The sequence below is a fragment of the Oxyura jamaicensis genome, chromosome Z (genome assembly GCF_011077185.1).
Source record: "Oxyura jamaicensis isolate SHBP4307 breed ruddy duck chromosome Z, BPBGC_Ojam_1.0, whole genome shotgun sequence".
NCBI classification, from domain to species: Eukaryota; Metazoa; Chordata; class Aves; order Anseriformes; family Anatidae; genus Oxyura; species Oxyura jamaicensis.
In genome coordinates, this window is record NC_048926.1 from 15,265,910 (window position 1) to 15,286,134 (window position 20,225).

Sequence of the window (20,225 nt, forward strand, 5' to 3'; positions counted from 1 at the left end):
GGGGCCGCCCCGCGCGGCGGCCGTGTCCGCCGGCGGCCGCCGAGGCCTCTCGCGGGGCCGCCGTGCGCGGCGGGCGGCGGGCGCTGGGTAGGCCTTCCGCCTTCGCCCGCTCCTGGGACTCGGCGGACGCTCATTGGTTCTCCTCGGAGCCGGGCGGGCCGTGTCTCCGCGCCGCTATTGGCTGGTGTTGCGCTGACTGGCAGCGGCCCTCGCCAATGGGAGGGAGGTGGTTGGGGTAGGGGAAGGCGTCGCAATGGCGGCGGTGCCTGAGGGGGCGGCGGGACCGGGCCGCGCCTTGGGAACCGCCGGGGCCGCTCCTGAGGGAGGGAGCGCGGCGGCGGGGTCCAGGGTTTGTGCCCGCCGTCAGCCCACGGAGCCTCCCGCCCCGAGGCGGGGGGGGAGGGGGTTGGGGGTTGGGCTGGTGGGCAGACCATAGCACGTGTGGAAAATGGGGGAAAATAGGGGAAGAAGGGGGCAGGAGGGGTGTGGGAGTGCGGTGATAAAAGCGGGGGTGCCTCGGGGTGGGTGTGTGGCGCTTGACCAGGTAACGGTGTTAGCCCGGTAGCCGAGTCCTCCAAGAAAATATATAAAACTGTCGTAAAAATGCGTAGGAAACGGAAACAGCTGAATTTCCATTATTTCCATTATGTGAGCTGGCATGTAACCATCAGGTGGGGCCACTTCTGCCTGCCTCCTTTGACTTTTTTTGCCTGAATGTAGGACCTTAAGGTTGGAAACGCCCTCCAAGATCATCTGGTCCACTCCCCCTACCACCACCAATGTTACCCACTAAACCCTGTCCCTAAGCACCACATCCAGCATTTCCTTGAACACCCCCAGGGACGGAGACTCCACCACCTCCCCGGCAACCCGTTGTTCCAATGCCTGAGTGCTCGTTCTGAGAAGAAATGTCCCCTTGTTTCCATCTTGAACCTCCCCTGGTGCAACTTGAGGACGCTTCCTCTAGTCCTACCACTAGTAATCTGTGAGAAGAGGCTGACTTCCAGCTCCCCACAGCTTCCCTTCAGCGAGCTGTACAGTACTGCACTTCCTACTTCTTGCTCCATGGTATTCACCCCCCTCAGTGAACATATACAGGGCTTTGAACACGCACTGTAACACTGGGCTTTTTTTTTGCAATATATCACTGAGCTTTGTGTTAGTTCAGGACAATAAATTACCAGTCACAAGTATTATTTATGTGGTTTGTTTGTTTGTTTGTTTGTTTGTTTTGGTTTTGTTGGTTTGGTTTGTGTTTTTTTTTAAGTGTTCTGACAAAGACTCGAGTTTTTAAAACCAATTTTATGTTTGGTCAGGAGCATGTTGATTATTTTGAGGTTGAGTTGTTTTTTTTTTTTTTTTTGTAGGATACCTCTGCAAACATACAAATTAATCCCAAATTGCATTTGGATAGGTAGAAATCATGATATTTGAGGGTCAAAAGTTGGTTTGCCTTAACTTTTAAGGAGTTAAATTTTCAACTGCAAGTCATCCGTCCTTGAATGATTTCTCAAAAATGGGCAGGAAGAATTCAACAGTCACATAAATGGCTGTCAGCTTCCCATGTGAGGCTTTATGTGGAAAGGTGGGAGCTGCTTGTCATCTGTCTTAGGCTCATTATTACAGAAGAGGCAGCATCATTACAGATGGAGGCAGCAGCATCCTTTCCTTCCACTTCACTTTCCCCGCAGGCTGGTCTTCTCTGTCCCGTTTAAGAGCCTCGTGTACCTCAGTGTCCACTTGGAACAGCACCGCTAGCTAGCAAGCAGAACTAGACTTCCATCAGCATTTGCTTTTTTCCCGTTTTCCCTTTCACTTCTGTCATCTTCATGGGACAGTTTTTGAGATGCAAGGAAGCGTGTCCTTTGTGGTTAAAATAAAACTGTGACGATTTTCTGTGCTTGATATGTTAGTCATAATAAAATAACTCTTGCTTTCATCATAACTGGGTAATTATTTTCCTCTCTCCTGTTGAGCCCCGTAATACCAGAATGTGCATTTGTTGGAAGTGGAACTTAGGGAGCCACACGGTGGCGTCAGCATGCCTGGTGGCATCCGTGCAGATGTAGTTGGTACACAAGGACAGGTTTGCACTCAGGACTTTACAAGTCCAGTCAACCAAACCTGCACTGAGAGTCAGGGAACACCTCCTATTTCGTTTCTTCCAGCACTCTAAAGGTACCTGCTTCTTTGTCACACCAAAAAATTCCACCTCTGTATTGAGAGATACTAACTGCTCTTCTAACTTCCTTCTGTCCATGCTGAGTATAACAATATAGTGAAAGGTATTTCTCAAATTCCTTTGAAGCTCGTTCAAGTCTAATCACTGTGTTCTCTCAGATACCACATGTTTTTCAAAGTGAGTTAGACTGTGGAAAGAAACTTGCAGTGCTAACGTTGCTTTGAAATGTCTTTACTTTTTTTCTGAGGCATTCTCAGCATGAGAGCCATGTGAACGTGGGAGTTGAAGACGAGGGCTGCTGCACAGACCTGAAGTCGTTTTGCCTAGAGATAATTTGTGATATGCTTTCATTGAAGCACTTGGACTCTCTCCAGAGGTTCTTTTGCATAAGAAGCAGACTAGCATCTGCTGCATCGTCTCCACAGGCACAGTGTTTTGCTTAACCTCTTCAGGTCTGAGAACCTCCTCAACTCCCACTCACGGCTACATTTATTGTATCAGTAAGGGAGGAAGGGCCATCAGCTTACAAGCCCACGTGTCTCGTTGAAAAGGCTGGCAGAGGGTAGCAGAGGGTATTTCGCCGTGCAGGGGGAGAAGTGTAAGTAGGCTGGGTGAATAAGAAGCTTCTTGTTCTTGGGTGTGGCAACACTTTAAATACAGGGCAGCTCCTGTGTACACAGAAGCTGTAAAGCACTGCCTTATTACATCCTTTCTTAAATGAAGTAAACATTTTCTGTTCACTAGATACCACCTGTGATTTATTTAAATAAGGAATTTTTAAAAACAGTTCTTCCACCAAGTGGATCAGTAGAACTGCAGAAAGTGACTGTGTAAAGATTCTGATGTTATGCTGATGAGATGCTGTTAAATCGTTAGCTGTACAGATGTTACATCCCTGCATTATGTGCCTTGAGGGAGGTGGGTCCTCGTTAAATATATAGAATAAAGAGATACACAGTTCACCTGTACTTTGATTAAATATAAGTGAGGCCATACTCTACTTCATTAACCCAATTTTCTACCTTTTATCTAAAATCGGGTAGACCTGTTACCAGTTTGGTGTTTTCTGTGGGCTTTGTAGTCCCTGAAATGTGCCAGTTAGTTCACATTTGTATACTAACCTGACTGTGCGTAGCATTTACTGAGTGGTGCAGTATTCTTATTCTGCTACACGTCTTTTGCAGACTAGTCCTTCTGCCATGGAAGCTGAAGAAACAATGGAATGTATCCAGGAATTCCCAGAGCACTATAAAGTTATCTTGGATAGACTGAATGAACAACGTGAGCAGGACCAGTTCACAGACATCACTCTGATTGTGGATGGTACGCATAGGCCTGTGGACCAGTTGGTATACGCAGAGTTAGGAAGGCTGCTGGGAAGCTCTTGGGTTGGTCTTGACTCAGCTGTCAAACGCGCCTGTTAACAAATTCTTGGTTCTGTACCAGTTTGTGAGTTACACACAGACTATCTTTTAAAGTCTTGGGGAGCACAGCATCTCCAGCAGTGATTAGTAATTGTGCTTCTGTTTTTCCAAACAAGTGGCTAAGTATTTTCAGATAGTATCCTACTCTGCAACTGCTGTTCTATACTTAATGTCACCCAAAATATTTCCAAAACACTTTTAAAATGCTTTTTTTTTTAACTTAATGTGATTCTGTTTGCATGCAGAGAACTTGTACAAATACCATTTAAAAAAAAAAAAAAAGCTTGAAATAAGATTTCCTCCTTGCTTCTCCAGTATCTGCATATTATGTTTAATATATTGTTAAAATAAGGAAGAATAATTCACTTTTCTTCTGCTGTGTGTTCTAGAGTTGTAAATATTAGTCTAAAAGGAAGATAGAGGTATAAGTGCTTAGAAAAGATGGTGTCTGGTAGATAACCAAGATTGCTTCTAACCTGAAACATGTCTTAGAATGGATGAGCATTTTGGGGAAGATAGGCAGTGTCCAATAGAATGGACTTGACTAAAGGACAGCTGCCTCACCCTAGAAAGGATAGCCAGAACTCGCTTGAAGAAAAGGGATTGTGTAGAGCCTGGATTAGAAAAAAAGGAAACAAATGAAGAGATTACTATTATGGAATCACTGTTATTTCACTGGCACTTCTTGTACAAAACTTAGACTGAATGTTTGCTCCTGCTCTAGTATTACCAAATCCATTTACATTACCAAGTCTTTTTGTTGGGCTCAAAGCTTTTTTTGTGCAGCTGTGTAGTTCTAATCTACATTGCTTCTCTTATCTTGATCTCATGGGGCCTTATAAATGTTTATATTCCTGCACCAAGGAGAAGACAACACAGTGATGGGGGAGTACAGAGTCTGGAAAAGAGAGAGAACAGATCAGAACTGCTTCAGTTCTGGAGGGGTGTTTAAGCTAGCTGAAAGGGTGATAAAATAGATCAGTACATAGGAGTGCCAAAAAGCACAGAGAATTTGGATGAAGTCTGAGAGCTGAGCCTAAGACATTAATGAAAAAAGTTTGCACAAGGACTTGCCATAAATTAAGTATCTGAAAAGAGAAACACACTGAAGTGAGCAAGTTCTCTGACTTTGAGTTGTAGACCTTTGGCTAGGGTCACATGAGATGTGGAAGGCTAGCTGCAGCAGCATCTCATGTTACAAGGAGGTACATTAAGTGACTGTATATTGCTAGAGTAGATTTGTAGACTAGGTTTTACAGTTGTTCTCTTTTGTGCATCTGCTCTTATTCTGAAATAAGTAAGGAAGGTGTCATCTTAAACTAAATTTTTTGTATGTTTTCACAGGTCACCATTTCAAAGCTCATAAGGCTGTTCTTGCTGCCTGTAGCCAGTTCTTCTACAAATTCTTCCAAGATTTCACTCAGGAGCCCTTGGTGGAGATTGAAGGTAAGCTGGTTCATGCAGATAGAAACTTTCAGAGCTGTGTGCTGGAACTGGATGTGGCGTCCTTGGTGCAGGCTGAATGACAGAATCATTAAGGTTGAAAAAGACCTCCAAGATCACCTGGTCCAACCATCACCCTCCTACCAATATCACCCACTAAACCATGTCCCCAAGCACCAAGTCCAACCTTTCCTTGAGTGCTCCCAGGGCCAGTGACTCCACCACCTCCTTGGGCAATGCATCTCAATGCCTGACTGCTCTTTCTAAGAAGAAATGTCTAATTTCCAACCTGGTGCAACTTGAGGCCATTCCCTCTAATCCTAAAAGACATACGTACCTAGTGATATCAGTTAATTTTTTAGGTCTCAGTTCTAGAGTTGTTCTGAGGCAGCTGTTGGCACCAGAAAAAGCTTCCTTCGAAATAAAATTGAAAAGAAAAGATCAGTCTTATATTAAATGTTTTGGAAGTAACCCAATGAGGTTCTGAGTTGTTTGGTTTTCTTTTCAAATACATGCCTAATGGAGGTTGCAGTCACTGTATTTTTTTTAGGACTAGCAGTCTATTGTATAACCTTTTCCTTGGTAACAGCCATTCTGGTCAGACAAAAAGGCTCCCAGTGAAGGCCAGTGGCAGGTGTCTTAGCTGGGATGCAAGAACAGGATAGACATGGAGCAATACTTGCCTGGTAGGCCAGGAGCGATTTCTTGGAACAATTGTCTGCTGATCAGAGGTCTTTTGAGAAAGAGATATGCTCTAAATATGCTTTGAATATGTACTTTTTATTGTACTTTAAATACTAAATAAATAAATAAAATGTACTTTAAATATTGTACTTTAAATATGTAACTTTTCCACACAAACAGCTTTTTGCCCATCTTATCTTTCTTTTACATTTGTTATGGCATGGTTCTATAGTTGTTTCAAATTTCCATGTTTCTATAGCAGACTTGTTATTCCAACATGCGCTTTTCAAGGGTGTTGTCATCATGAAACTGGCAGCTAAAGTATTGTGAGCAAAATGGTAAGCAGGCAAGTGTGCAAGATTCATCAGCTAGAGGCGCTGAGGCATTGTTAACTTGCTTTTCTTGCTTCCAAACAGGTGTAAGTAACATGGCATTTCGTCACCTAATAGAATTCACCTATACAGCAAAACTAATGGTGCAAGGTGAAGAAGAAGCAAATGATGTTTGGAAAGCTGCTGAGTATCTACAGATGCTAGAAGCAATCAAAGCACTTGAAATCAGGTAAATACTTAAGCCTCTTTTTCTTCCCCACACTGAAATGTAGTCTTAAGAAACATTTTACTAGAGCTGTCTGCTGGTGTTTTGCAGTGGTGTTCTTTTCCTGGAACTTTGGAAGCTTGTTTGGGGCCATGTACTTTTCAATTATACAACAGGGGTCAGAATAACAAAGGCTAAAAAAGTAATGTCTTGTTCTTTGGGCTGGAGCTCAATTGCAAGTGACATGGCTAGTAAACATCGCAGCTGTTATAGGGCTGTGTCTCCGTGGAACTAATACCAGGTCTCTGGGCTATCTGACCCCACCTGATTGAGAGCCATGTGTACAGTGCTTCAGAGAATTAGACCATGTTAACAAGTTTGTGTTGGTATTTTGATTTCATGCAGCTTTCTGCTGATTCTGAGAGAATAGGTGGTGATCTTAAAGCTCCCTGTGCAAAACTAACCTATCAAAATTATTGAGTAAATATAGTTGGTGTAATCAATTTTATGCTGGATAAATACTTAGTTGAATATTACTGTGGCACATCTTATCCAGTCTGGTAACTTTACTCAGTTGCAAAGCTACAACCTGAGAGAAGCAGGTGACATTCCTGCCCTGCTGTTTTATTCGCTTTCATTCCCTTTCACTTTCACAAAGTGCGGTCATGTTATCATTCCTTTTGGGTGGTCCACTGTTTCAGCATGAAGTAGGGGGAGGGGTCTTAAGGTTATCACGGCTTTCTCTTCTAAACTGACTGAAAGGTCTTTGCATCAAGGATAAGGTTCCTCTTTATCTTCCCATAAACAGTGTTGGCCAAGGGGAATGGCATCAGCCCAGAGTTCCCCTAGAAACCAGTTAGCATTTTCCTAAAAAAAAAAAAAAAAAAAAAGGGGGGGGGGGGGAGGAGGAGGGCAAACAAAAAACTCCATGGTACACTAGAAACTTGGTTTTCAGTATCAACATTGATTTTTCAAAAGAACTTACCCTGTGCTTATTCTGGGGATTGGCAGCAGAGCAGAAAGTGCAATTTTTTAATAGAAGAGATATGAAATTGCATTTCTGGTCCCGTTCTCCAACCCCACCAACACTTGTGTTTTGGCATTATTGAGATTAAACATAATACCATCAAGATAGCTTTTCTTCCATTCAGGAAAAAAAGCAGACCTTTGTGTCTGCCTGAGAAATTGAAAAGAAACTTGAAATTGAAAAAGTATGTTCTAAATGGTATCAGTTTCAGTCAGTGTACACCGGTGGAGCTGTAGAACCAGGATTTGGATCAGCCCATCACAATAAACTGCCCAGCATGCATGCATTTCCCAGGGTCACATAATGTTGTGCAGTTTGTTGGTTATCCATAACCAGTAAACTCTATAATTCTAAAGTTACAAGGGAAAAAAATGTTTAACACATGCAAGCTAGTCTATTCTTAGTTATTTCCATTGTTAATAAATTGAAAGGCTGTTCATATTATTGTTTTTTGTTTGCTTTCATTTCTTTTTTTTTTTTTCTTGAAAAAAAACAAACAAGCTTGGGTACCACTCTCTTTTCTCCTCAACAGTAGGAGTGGGAGGAATTATAATACAGTTCCACAGTTTGAGCTTTAACTTAAGCTTTCAGGTTAAGCTTCAGAAACTTCAGCTAAAGTAGAAATAAATGGTAATCAAGCCCCTTGTATAATGCTTCAAAGAGATGGACATCACATAACATAGACTAGAAAGAAAACAACCAGCTGTTACAGCACAACTGCACTTTAATAAGTAAGTGTTGATTCATGTTCAGACTTTCCCATCAGGTGCTCAAGGATGGTAGTCTCCTCTTTGAGCATATTATTCTTTTGGTACATGATCCTGGAGCTCTTTGCAGTAATGTGCAAAGTAGCTTACCACCTTCTACAATTCAGAAGTCTGGGGTAGATGAAACTATTAAGTTTAGCTGTTCTGTCTTCCTGTATCTGAATATTACAAGATGTAATTTGATAAGCTCTGTCCTGCAAAACCAAAAATTAAGAGTAAAACCTCCAGCATGTAAGAACTCTGGGTAATCTTGAGCGTCTGACTTGAAGGCACTGGCTCGCTCAGCTCTGCCTGTGGTTGGCATGGGATGCTATCCCTGATGTCTCGGAGGAAGGGGGTTGTGTGTGTATGGTGCAGGGGTAAGAGGAACCGAGCTGGGAGAGGGGAGATTGTGTACGACCAGAAAATTAAATTGGAGTACTCTTTCCCCATCCAAGTGAGTTTTCTTTTTTTTTATAATCCGTGTGCTTTCCTGAAGTACTAGATGTTTTAATAGTCATTGTGTAAGGTCACACCTACAGTGCTTTCTAGGAACCTGTAAGTATTAGAGGCAATCACCAGAGCTTAAGAGGTGAATATCATGGGAAGAACTTGAATCTTATTTCTGAGTAAGCAGGCAGAAGAACTCTGCCCATTGTGAAAATTCTCAAGTGCAGAATTTCACAAGTTGCTCAGATAAACCTGTGCCATTAGGTTAACTCATCTTTTTATTGATGCATTGTGGATTGTTCAAAGCAGACCTATTTAAAACATTAACATAGTAGCCTTATATAACAGGCTCAATAGCTCCAAACTTGCTGTTTTACAGGACTAATGGGTATAAAGTAAGGACAAATTATCTTCTAAAATGCATGCAGTTTATGTGCATTCAGCTTCATTGAGAAACACCTAGAACATGTTTAATGCAGAAGCTCAGTATCGGGCAGGAGTTGTTATGTAAATGCTTGTGGATCTTAACCATGTTTATGCAAATGCTTTACAGGAACAAAGAAAATTCATCACCCTTAGAATCAAATCAAACCCAAGGTAAAAATAAACCAAAAAAGAGGAAGATAGCTGAAACTTCTAACGTTATCACAGAAACGCTGCCATCTGCAGAATCTGATCCAGTTGAAATTGAGGTTGAGATTGCTGAAGGGACAATTGAAGTGGAAGATGATAGCATCGAGACACTTGAAGAAGTAGCTTCTGCAGAGCAATCCATAAAGTACATACAGACAACGGGTACATCAGATGAATCTGCTTTGGCTCTTTTGGCAGATATCACCAGCAAGTATCGTCAGGGAGAGGGAAAATGCCAGATCGAAGAAGAAGGTGACAGTGCAACTGATCCCTCATGCAAACAGGTAGAAGGTATTGAAATTGTGGAACTTCAGCTGTCACACGTGAACAATTTATTCCACTGTGAGAAATGTAACCGTTCGTTTAAATTGTTTTACCATTTTAAGGAACACATGAAAACACACTCTACTGAGAGTTACAAGTGTGACATATGCAATAAAAGGTACCTACGAGAGAGTGCTTTGAAACAGCACCTCACCTGTTACCACCTCGATGAAGGTGGCGCCAGTAAGAAGCAAAGACCTGGCAAAAAAATACATATATGTCAGTACTGTGATAAACAATTTGACCACTTTGGACATTTTAAAGAGCACCTCCGGAAGCACACAGGTAAGAGCGCTGCTGTAGTCATGTACTTGGGGCTTTGGCCACTTTGGGTTTTTGCATGTTTGTGGGATGTAGAAATTATGCTGAAGAGAACACACAAGTGCTAGAAATACTTAGCTTCTAGTTACAATTAAAATCAAAGACTCATATAATTGTGTTGATGATTCTATATGGATGTTTTTTTCCTGTTGATATAAACTGTGAGGAATTGAGTTGTTTGTTTGTTTGTTTTTAAATGGTTAAAAATGTGCTCCTAGAACTGGAAAACCTTAATGAAGTTTCTCTTGAGTGTGTTAAACATTGTTCTAAGAATTATTTCATAAGGCATGCTTACTTCTTCAAATGTACCAAACTGAGTAGCTACTTTTATTTTCACAAATCTCTTGGTTAAATTTTTCTGTTGAAATAAGATCTGAACAGTGAGCTTGTCAGTGTGAAATATCTTCTTATGACAGTTTCATCCTTGGTCCTGACATCTATGATTCAATTTTGTTTGCTTGTTAAGTAACACAGCAAAACATTTCTACTGGCTATAGTAGACTTCCATTACTGTAAAATCTGCCTTTTTGACATCTGGATAGCATCTTTTGAGTACAAAATTGCTTGTGCCTCGTTCAGTCTTCCTTATAATATGGGAAGTCTGTACTATCTGTACAGACAGTGAGCATTATGTAGATGAATTTATATGTAAATTATATATAAATAATAATTATAAATAATAATGATATAATACATACAAAGTATTTATATGTAAAGACTGTATAAAATATGGTCTGATATCTAGGTATTTTTGTTTAATATGTCAGTCATGAGGCATCAGTAAGATTTAATGTAGGGAGCAGCCCCTATCTTTTTATCTTGTTAAAGCCTTTTAATTGGAAGCTCTCCATATCTGTGTATGGGACATGTGTATTGATGCATGAATGACACTGTATCCAGTCTACTCCAAATAGCCCCTTCAGAGCTGCATTTGTAAAAAGTCTTTATCAAATCTTTATTCCCTATAAAGTAGGGAGTGCTTTTTTGGCAAGCTAGGTAAGGAAAGTCTTTTCAGAGAGAAGTTTTTGGTAGATTAGCAGAGTAAACAAAATATCTTCAAGTGGTGGTTGCTGTTGTGACAGAATTTTGGATACAAAGTAACAGCATATCAAAGGAGATCCAGAGTACTATATCAATATGTCTCGATACAAGTAGAACTCATTGAATTTAATTACTTTTGGTTTCCCATTTTGAAAGTCTTAAGCTAAAATCAAACCTGATACTAACATATAAATGTGTTTTCCTAAGGTCAGTGGAAAAACTCCCACTGAGCCAAACAAAGACTTTCTAAATTCTTAATTCTAAGCAACATTGGTTGAATACTAAAATAAAATTAAGAGTCCACGGAGAAAATGTGCTACAAACTATCTCGTCCCGCTGCTGTTTAATTACAACACCAGCAATAACTTTAAAGAAGCAAGTCCAAAAGAAATGCATGTCATGTATCTCTAAAAATAATAACAAAATCATCTCCAGAATTTATAAAATGGGAAACGTTTTTTGGTGTGATGTAATGATTCTTTTTTTTTTTCCTTGCATGAAAGTGAATGAGGTTTCAATTGCCAGTTGGAAGTAACTTACAGGGCAAATTCTGCAAGATTGTAATTAATGTGCATCCACTGAATTTAATAACTCTGTCTTGCACAGGAAGAGCCGTTTCCTCATAGAGAAGTCAGTCTTAAAAGGAAGCTACTGCTTTTGATATTCTTGTCTAATCTTTTTTTTTTTTTTTTTTAAAGCTTATATTCCCTACCAGAAAGAGATACTGAACAGCTTTGATTTCCCATGATTTCCCCGGGAATTTTGACTGCTAAATATTTCTCAAAGATAGGCTTTTTTTATGGAGGCTGCATGTGCTCACTCACATGAATGAAGATGGAAATTAAGGAGTTTTGTGCTCCAAACAGCCATGATGTGACATGTCTGGAAATCCTGTAATTGACATAATTTGTATACAGATTATACAGACTTCTTAGGAAAAGATTAATCAAGGTCTTTGCCATTCTGTGGTAAATTTAAAATATGCTTTACAATAAGCTCACTTTAAATTGCAAATAACATCTTCCATAGAAGTTAACAAATGGACTCTGTTTGCATACCTTAAATAAATAATTGTGGAGTTCATTTGATAAATACCTGGTTTTGGTGTATTTGGGGGGACGGGGGACTACTGTTTCTCTCTAAACACATTTCAATAATGATGTGGTAGTTTTATGTTCAGGGATGAATTTCTTATATACGTATTATGTGTATGTATATATGTATTTCTTATATGCAGGGATGGTATTTCTTATATTTTAGGCAAATAAAAAATCAGAGTTAGTTGTTAAAAATTCCTTTGGGTTAAAATGTTTATTCTGGGCCTTTGGGTTAAAAACATTTATTTTGGGCCATCTCCTTCCTGACAATTCCTGTCCTGAGTTACTTACAATTGGCAAGGGAAATTTCATTCTTTCTCATACACTGAAAAAAGACAATCATCAGATCCAGGAAAAATAAAGGAAAAAAAAAATAAATCATAAAATGTCAGTTAGATGGGGCTAAGCTCACAGCTGGTAGGTCGGCTGGCAGGATGCTGTGTGTGCTTTGATGCCTGTGCTTTCTTTCCCTCGCCCCCAAGCTGTGTAGCCTGGGTCACTGTGCTGATTTGTGCAGTGTGCAGAGTCACATTTCTTTCAGCTCTTGGATATTGTAACCACTCATTGAATTGTCACTGTCAGATAACTTTTGTCACTATGTGTGGAAGATTACTGAAGAATTTGAGTAAGAGAAAAATAAACCTGTCCCTGACTAGGAGGTGGCTGGCACCATGTAACTATTTAAATGTGACCATATTGCATGGCTGGTGAAGTTATGTGCTGTGAGGTTTGTGCTCCTTTATCTTCTTGCTATACAACAGTCTCCAAAAAACATAGCCTTTGGTAATCATTAAGGGGAATATTCACACGCTTAATTTTCTTCTGTAGACTTTGAGTGTGCAAGCAAGAATTATAGGCTACTTGTGGATTTCTGTTGAAAACCTAGTTAGGCACTTCTGAATATATTTATTTCTGAAAATGTGGGTTTATTGGCTTTCCATCCCAGTCAGTAACTACTGTCTTCCTGAAAATGTAGGCTTTAAATCTTAGTCCAGATAGAATAAACTCTTACATTATTCACTGAAATGTCTCAGCCTCTTTTGGAGTTCATTAAGCAGGTTGTTTCAATAGTTAGGTTGTTGCCAGTATCTTCACAGATTAATTATCAGACAGTCAGAAGAAACATGCTGTTCTGAGTTTTTTTTGTACTTTCATTTCCTTGAATTTTGTTGTGTTTATGCATGATGAAATTAGTAAACAGACAGCAGTTTTTCTTGGTTCTGCTTGTTGTCAGTAATAACAATATACCACTTTGGATGAAAAAGAGAAAACAGAGCCTGTTTTCATCCTCCCCTGCTTGCTGTCCTTAGCTGGCTTCCCAATGGAAAACGCTTCTCTTTTTGGTACCAGGTTTGAAATTAAGTGACCAAATAGAAAAGATTTTTTATCTTACTTGTGCACATCTATGCCTTGTCCCACTTTGCTTTCTCTTCACTGTTTTTCATTTTTGGTTTGGTTTCTGCTTTTTGTTAAATGTTGATATGTTGTTACTTCATAGTTATTCTGTGCCAGCTTTTTTTCTGGAGCTTGGTTTTAGCTCTTAACCATAAGCTGTTACCGTTCTTGAAAATATAAGTTTATATTTTTTTTAATACTTTCTTTATTGTGTGACTCTGTATAATTTCTAATAATCTTTAAATATTATGAGGTGAAAAGACAGAAATAGCTGCTATTTCATTCAGATATTTTGACAGGCTAGTGATCTACCTTCCATAAAAACGTAAACATACTTCAATTAGCACCTGCAGTTATATCAGATTCTCTTTCTAAATGAGAATTATGATTCCACATTAAGACTTTGCCCTTTTATGTATATAAATGAATATGTATATATATGAAGTTTACACAGAATGTCTTTTTCTTCTTCAGTTGGCCAAGCCTTTAAAGCATGTCTATCAGCAAGAGGGGAAGAAGGGAGAGCTGACAGAAAACTGTTTGATTTTCTGCCGTTATAAATCCCTGTCTGTCTTAATAGGTGAAAAACCATTTGAATGTCCAAACTGCCATGAACGTTTTGCTAGGAATAGCACGCTCAAATGTCACTTGACGGCCTGTCAGTCTGGAGCTGGAGCTAAAAAGGGAAGAAAGAAGCTGTATGAATGTCAGGTGGGTAATGGAAGTCTCAGAGTCTGAGGCTAGGTGCCTCCTTCCTGTGCTGAGGGAATGTGGAAGTACTAAGTGGGAAAGGCAGCTCACTCATGTGGGCTTACGTCTCCTAGAACCACTTTAACTAAAACAAATATAAGGATCACATTTAACCAAAACATGCAGATACATTTTTTATTTAAGTAGTTCCATTTAAAATGTGGAATTACTAATATGGATTTTCATAATACTTTGTTACTCTTTCTGCTTCCTTTTCAAGGTTCTTGATGCACTGACCTAGCCCTTTCGTGCTTCACTAAAGCTGAACATGCTTCACTAAAGTTCAAAATACAAAGTACTATTTGATTTCCTATTATTCTTTTGTTTGATACCCAGTATGTTGACTTTGTCTGTAAAGTCATTCCATATAATGATGACAATCTGAAATGTCTTTTAAGCAAATATAAATGCTATAAATAGATAATACAGGGTACTTTCCCACTATATATAACTGGGATTCAAAATTTACTTGACTCTTAAAAGTGAGCTTTTAAAGGCTAGAAACGTGAGAACTGAGGTTGGCTGTAGCAGTTTATTTGCTGTTCTGCTGCTCCAGTCTCAATTAAGAATACATTTCTTCCCCCCACCACACCCACTACCCTTAGGACTCTCACCCTATTTAATTTACAGAAATACTTTGGTTTTGAGTTAATTTGGGTTGTACAGTGAAGAAAACTGCTGGACGTGGCCTTTATTTCTTCCAAAAGAGATGGATCTCATTCACAGAAAGCAGTGAATGCTGCAGGAGATGAATGGATGAATTCTGTGTGTTGCTAATCATGTCATTGAATTGGAAGCTTGACTGTTACCGTTGTATTATTTAGCATTTATCCTAGTCTGAAATTAACTCTTGTGAGTGTACTTTTATCTTAAAGATAAGACAGCTTTGATTATGAGAACTACTGGGTAACACAAAATCATGCCTAGTAGCCTCAGATTGAATATACTCTTTTGTGACCCTTTGGTTTAATTTCACTGTGTTGTAGCTTTCTGTTTATTAATTGATACCATGTCCTCTCACAGATGTTGTGAATATGGATCAGTAGCTGAATGTGGATTCAGCCCACAGCAAAAACAGTAATTCCTGGTTAAGTTTTTCTTGAATTCTTCCCTGTTAAGAATTAAGTTTGAATCGTGTTCAATACATAAAGTCTTGGCTCCCTGAAGAAAGGAAAAAAAAAAAAAACAATTTGTACTTACTTGATGACCATTTTTGTTACTCTTCAGTGTATGTCTAGAGGACTAAATTAGGCTATCAGTAACTATGTTCCTGGACATTACTAATAGTCTTTACCTTTATATATCATGAAGTAATTTTAAGTGCTTATTTCTAAGTGTAGTATTTTGAATGTGTGCTGTACAACTTTCTTTCTAAAGCATGAGCCTGGGGAGAAGAAAGCCTGGCAATAGCAACACAAACCTGTTTTGAACAGACTTCAACAGCAAAATGAAGTTTATTCAGATCCATTTTACAGACCTGTTCCTTGAGTTAATCCCTGTCAGATAATCCATTATCCTTCTGTGCTGTCACTAAAAAATAAGAGATGGAACATTTTCTTTCTAAAATACTTGCCAGCAGTGAAGGAGTGTTGAAACATGTTCTTTGTTTCTTTTTGCCAATGAGAACACTTGCATGGCAAAAGACTCCTGACTCTGTTTCATTAGTCCAAGTGTGACTCTACCCTACTTTCCTCTCTCAGGCACAGTTCTACAGGCAATTTCTACAGTGTCTTTCTGTAATGTTCTCAGGCTACACACCTCAGTCCCAGCTGAAGGGAAGAACAAGTGTTCTGTGAAAATACTGTGTCTGCAGTCTTAGCAGTACTTCTAGCTGGACCAGTCTAACAGAGATGGAGTTCTAAGAGATTTTCACATACTGTTACTTATTTATTTTGAAAAGGCAAAATGGGAGAGTTTAGTCTAGCCAGTTAAACCTCATAATTCTGTGAAGAAAATAAAGGTGACGAGGAAAAGTTAGCTAGTAGTACTACATCTAGAAGTTCAGTAACAGGACAGTTTGTATTACACTTTCATCATGCTGTACTATTACACAAATAGCTTTCCACCCAAAATTCTAGCAACAGACACTTACTGGTGCCTGCTTCTGTATGTGAATTTCACGTAAGTTTGAAATAAGAAATCTTTCAAATGTGGTACTGGCTTATAAATCCAGTAGGTATCCTGTATATGCACAACTCAAAATGTCACACTTTCTTAAATAATTATAGGTGCTTTGTTCATCTGAAACTGATTTCTCAGCTTCTACCTCTAAGGTGTGTGTGCGTTTTAAATTTATGTAGCAAAAAGCTACACTGCATGAAGCCATGGACTGAAATAGGCACTGTGCTTTGTCATATTTGTTGATACTGTTTAACATGCTGTGTCTTTTGTTTCAGGTTTGTAACAGCGTGTTTAACAGCTGGGATCAATTTAAAGATCACTTGGTGATACACACTGGTGACAAACCCAACCACTGTACCTTATGTGATTTGTGGTTTATGCAAGGCAGTGAGCTGAGAAGGCATCTCAAAGATATGCACAATATTTCAGAACGACTAGTGACAGAAGAGGTTCTTCCAGTGGAAGCTGTGGAAGCTGAACCAGTAACATCAATGACTATAATAGAACAAGTGGAACAAGTCCACGTCCTACCAGTAATTCAGGTACAAGTGGATCCTGCACAGGTAACTGTGGAACAGATGCACCAGGATCTCATACAGGACAATCAAGTGAAAGGCACGCAGTTGGATGAACTACAAGAACAGGTACAAATTAGTTACTTGGAGGTTGAGCACATTCAGACTGACCATGGTGCTGAAGTTCATGTGGAGCAGTTACATGTTGAGCATGTAAATCAAATACAGATGGAAGAAGTACAAGCAGAACTTATAGATGGAACAGACCTTGAACGAGTAGAATACGAAAGTGTTGATCAAGGAGAAGCAGAAGAAAAAGAACCTAGTCATATAGATGATGCAGATAAGAAGGATAATGAACAAGCTGAAGACTTAAAAACTCAACAGTTAGTGGACATGCAGACTGAAAAGGTGGATGACTAGGACAATTACCCACATGCAGGTTTAGTGTGAAATACCAAATTATTTTTGTTAACTTTTACATTGTTTTTTGAACTGTCAATGGTCATCTTTCCAATATGCTGTCCTTAGCAAGCTGGACAAGTGGACCAAAGTTAGCTTTCTTCATATACAACGACACTTCTGTCATATGTGAAACATAACTGTCATTCATGTAATACCACGGAACAGAAACTACCACAGAAATGGACAGCTTTGTGATGATTTTAATAATGAATAGCTTGTCTCACTGTTACACCATCCCTGGGTATATGTAAGAGTAACTTCACCTCTTTTCCTCTTGCAGTAGAAGCAAACTCTTGTTATAGATTTGCAGGGTGTCTGTCGCAGAAGAGTTAGTAAAAATCTGGTGGGTTCTAGCATAAATGACCAATCAGATACCTGTGAATTTTCTGGCATCCAAATGCAGTACTGTATCTAACAGCAGTCCCTGCATTTCTTTAATGTGAGAAGCTTTATATCAAGCTGGAACTTCTGAACTTTCAGTATGGGGGAAAGCTGTTTTTGCTGGAGGTCTGAGAGCACAAATATCATGTGCCTTTTCAACAGTGACTGGTTAAATATCCACAAAGCTTCCAGAGTGTTCAAGAACCTAGTTCAGTAAAAAGGCAATGTAGGTAATGTTATAGTGCTTTATATTTTTGCTTAAAATTGTCAGCTACTGATTTTTTTGCATTAAATGTAGAATGGGGGGGTTGTTGAGGGAGGAAACAGATTCCACTTAGAGGCAGTAAGACGCTCTAAAAGGAATATTTTAAAATAGGAAAAGCTCAATAGAATCTGTGGTAAACATGAGCTGGAAGAAAGCTACCAGCAGATTCTTCTTTTTTAAATCTTCATTTTTGAAAATGAATTTGTTTAAACAAGTATAGAGAAGACTTGTCTATGTGGTATCAGGTTCCTGGTTATGGGGATTTTTTTGAAATGGAATTCTGACACTTGACACAAAGATGTTGTGCTAAAAATAAAAGTAAAAGCCATAGGTATGAGTGCTAAGCTGTGGATTGAAAAGTAGGAGTGTAAACATTTTAATCAATATTAGACAATAAAATAATACCAACCATGAAATGTTGCATTATTTGCTTCATCCAATAAACAAGGAACAATTTAGTGACTGGCAATTACAGGGCCAGATCCCAGTGATAAGAATCAATCCCATTTTAATAAGATTAATAGCTCATTACTGTGAAGTTAAGTTTGTTTAGAAAATATTGGTCTGGCTCTGTGTATAGCCATACTAAGGACTTCTAATTCCCAATTATTGCCTTGTTCCATACTTCTTAAAAACTCTTTTTAAAGCCTTAACTGAATGGAGGAACTATTGCAAGGAAGTTCCCTAATGCACTTAGAAATCCCGTAGATCTTAGTTAAAACTAAGTTTTTCTATTCAGTCATCTTCAAAGGCAGAATTATTTCTTCAAACTTGTGCTTTTCAGTCTCATTCAAAATTATTCTTGTGTTTCATCTTACTTATTGAGAAACTGTTGCAAAACAAACACAAATTGCAATTAAAGTATCTCAATTAAAATTTCAAACAATTTGATTAATGTAACTTGCATTCTTTTTTAGTGATGTGTTTTGTTTCCTGAGTTGCAAGTAGTATGTGATGAGATTCTGTGCTAAGGGAAGAATGTGGCACAATGCTAATCATGCAAGTGGAAATTGGCTATTGTATTTATATTTGGCTTTTTGGTAACATGCACGGGACAGGCCTGCTTGCTTTGCTGCATATGTGTTTGTTTGGTTTAGTTATTTGTAAAGTTGTGCATATGGACACAAGATCTGTATCTGTGGAATTAAAGGAACAGTCTGTCTGCGTGTCTTAATGAAACTAAAGAAATTAGGTGGTACTGGTAACAGGGCTGTAGCTTAGCAAGCACTGTTGGTGTTTTGTTTGTTTGTTTGTTTTTTGTTTTGTTTGATCTCCCATTTTCAACATTGGTTTGTGAGTTACATAGCAGAGCAAGGATGCTCAGTTGTGCCCAGTGCTGCCTTCATCCAGAGTGCTGATGAGTCCAGGTGGGAGCGTGGCAGGGGCAGGAGCAATCCCGCTTGTCCACCTTCAGTAAGTAAAGGTGCGGGATGCTGTTTTGCTCCATCTCTACACAGGACAAAAGCAGTCATTGATCCTAACTGGTGTTTGTAGCTATGGAGTTCCTCTCCCAGGTGTTTGGCAAGGCAGAGGTTGCCTTGCAGTGCCTGGGGGGTGTGAGCTGAGGCCATGCTGATTCAAGGGCTTGGATCCGAGGTGGGGGACAGCCTCAGGATCACCGTGAAAAGTTTTCTTCAGTAACTCCATTGGAAAGTGTTTCCCCTTGCAAAGCTACAGTGGTTAGAGGGAAGATTTGGGGAGTCAGAAGTTTTGGCTGCCCTCTAATGGCCACTTTGCTACAGCCCATCTATGGAACTGCAGGCCTGCGGTCTGCAGCATGCCTTGGCTTGCAGAGCAAACAGCTGAATTTCTGCAGAGTGAAATTAATGGGATAAAGCAATGGGGGTCTAGGCAGTGAGAAATGGAAAAGGGAGTGAACAGAAACGTCTGAGGTGTGTTTGGGCAGACAACATGAACATTAAATGGTCAGGTTAGAGGTAGTCTTCCAGATTTATATGTAATATTCATGAAAGGCCAAAAACTGTCTCTGAAAATGGGGTGGGGAGATAAAAAGGGAGCTGACTGATAGTTTGAGAGCTGCTGAGTTATTATCCAGAAGAAAGGATTAGTTGTTTAGGAAAACCATGTTTCTTGAGATGAAGAAATCTTAATCTGCAGACTCATGAGGATGAAATCAGATTTCATTTCTGTGCAAAACAATCACAAAAGGAGGATCCTGCAGCCTCTGCTTTGGTCCGAGACGGAACTTTCAGTTAGCTACTTGTGTAGGATATGGTACTGTTACAGGGTTTCTGTTACTTGTTATTATGTCAAATGATGTTTTATATTACATTTATATTAGGTGTTTAATTTGGTTGTTTAAGAATTGAAGCATCTCCCCCGAGGGACTATCATATGAAAATGCAACATGGAGTTAGATTTTTTTGTTGTTGTTTCTAACAAGTTTGTCCTTAAACTCTAGTG

General features: G+C 39.4%; 1 protein-coding gene across 5 annotated transcripts in view; it reads left to right on the top strand.

Annotated features, from left to right (window-relative positions):
- ZNF131 (zinc finger protein 131) overlaps nt 1-18,963 on the top strand; it is a 19,553-nt gene extending 590 nt beyond the window's left edge. The window contains exons 2-8 of one of the 5 annotated variants that reach the window (XM_035310850.1): nt 3,367-3,505; nt 4,951-5,052; nt 6,150-6,294; nt 9,047-9,410; nt 9,513-9,735; nt 13,885-14,015; nt 16,451-18,963. In XM_035310850.1, the coding sequence (XP_035166741.1) occupies nt 3,382-3,505; nt 4,951-5,052; nt 6,150-6,294; nt 9,047-9,410; nt 9,513-9,735; nt 13,885-14,015; nt 16,451-17,113 (1,752 nt within the window). In that variant the 5' untranslated portion in view covers nt 3,367-3,381 and the 3' untranslated portion in view covers nt 17,114-18,963. Of the gene's footprint in view, nt 1-44; nt 88-2,031; nt 2,781-3,366; nt 3,506-4,950; nt 5,053-6,149; nt 6,295-9,046; nt 9,736-13,884; nt 14,016-16,450 lie in introns of those variants that run through there. The other 4 variants (XM_035310849.1, XM_035310848.1, XM_035310847.1 and 1 more) reach the window with 4 other exon arrangements.
- Nucleotides 18,964-20,225: the final 1,262 nt, after the last annotated feature.